General features: G+C 61.4%; 1 protein-coding gene across 1 annotated transcript in view; it reads left to right on the plus strand.

Annotated features, from left to right (window-relative positions):
* Positions 1 to 388: 388 nt before the first annotated feature.
* DUS1L (dihydrouridine synthase 1-like (S. cerevisiae)) overlaps positions 389 to 1,136 on the plus strand; it is a gene marked incomplete at both ends in the record, with an annotated part of 8,908 nt that continues 8,160 nt past the window's right edge. Inside the window, 2 exons of the mRNA XM_010146512.1 lie at positions 389 to 548; positions 808 to 955. Of these exons, the coding sequence (XP_010144814.1) occupies positions 389 to 548; positions 808 to 955 (308 nt within the window). The remainder of the gene's footprint in view (positions 549 to 807; positions 956 to 1,136) is intronic.

The raw sequence follows: 1,136 nt of genomic DNA on the forward strand, positions 1-1,136 counted from the left end.
CCCAACCCAAACCATCCTGTGACCCTGTGTATGGGATGACAGAAACCTCATTTTCTTCATCTCAGCGCTCCTGACGGAGCTTCACTCCTGGAGGCGAGTGTGGGCTTGTGTTCATCCCTTCTCTAGCAGAGAGCATTTGGTGTCCCACCCCGTCGCACAGGGTTTCTGTCCCCCGCACCTCGTCGTCAGAGACAGGTGGCAGCTGGTTTCCTAGAGCCGCGGTGGCTGCAGGTCGGCTTCCGCCCGGGGCGGGTCACAGCGTTTCCAGACATCTCTGGAACCCCGAGCTCGGTGCTGGGCTGGAGAAGGACGCCAGGAAGACAGGACACGCCGTTAAGCTTGTGTGGCTTCTGGAGTACCATCCGAGGTTCTTCCCTCCGTCCCCCAGAGCAGGAGAATAGTGCAGGGAAAGCCAGTCGGCCCGAGCAGAGGAACGCGATTGCCACGCGTGGAGTGGTTAAATGGATGAGGACTCTTCGCCCTGGGAGAGGGGAGGGAAGTCTGGAGTACGACTGCTTGAAGGTGAGGGAGTGTCGAGCACAGGTAGCGTAAGTTACGTCACGGCAGGACGCAGTGGGGCTGAAAGGCTGCGGGAGTTGGGAAAGCAAACGAATCGTTGAGGGTCGTTAGGTGCAGGAAGCACCACGGTTGCTTCCCAAATCCTTGGAGATGCTTTCCAGCTTCTGCTGTTCCCTGGACATCTGTTGCTGAGTGTCACTGGAGCATGAGGAGCCAGACCTTTGGTCTCTCTCGGGACAGCTTTGTGTATTCCACTTTTTCTGCGAGAGGTGGTTCCTTTCGCCACAGCGCAACGCAGGCGGCAGAAATTCAGACAGTCGGGGAACGCCGTACGTGTGGAAGGCGGATCTTGAGCTCCGCGAGGCGCGTTCTGGGCGAGCCGACCTGGAGCGTCAGCCACTGCGCGCCTGCCGCGCTGCCCTCCTTCCCGCTGGCCGTAAGGCACGGAGCCCCCAGACTGACCTTCGGACTGACCCCGCGCAGCAGCCCTCACGGGCTTCTGCCCCGCTCCTGGGCAGGCCTGGCTTTCGGTCACGGGCCCTCGCAGGTGGATCGGGCAGAGCCGGCGCTCTGGGCTTTGGCTGCTGTGGAAGACTCTGGGACGTGGCTCGGCTGGG

The sequence above is a fragment of the Eurypyga helias genome, unplaced genomic scaffold, assembly GCF_000690775.1.
Source record: "Eurypyga helias isolate BGI_N326 unplaced genomic scaffold, ASM69077v1 scaffold31362, whole genome shotgun sequence".
Taxonomy (NCBI): Eukaryota; Metazoa; Chordata; class Aves; order Eurypygiformes; family Eurypygidae; genus Eurypyga; species Eurypyga helias.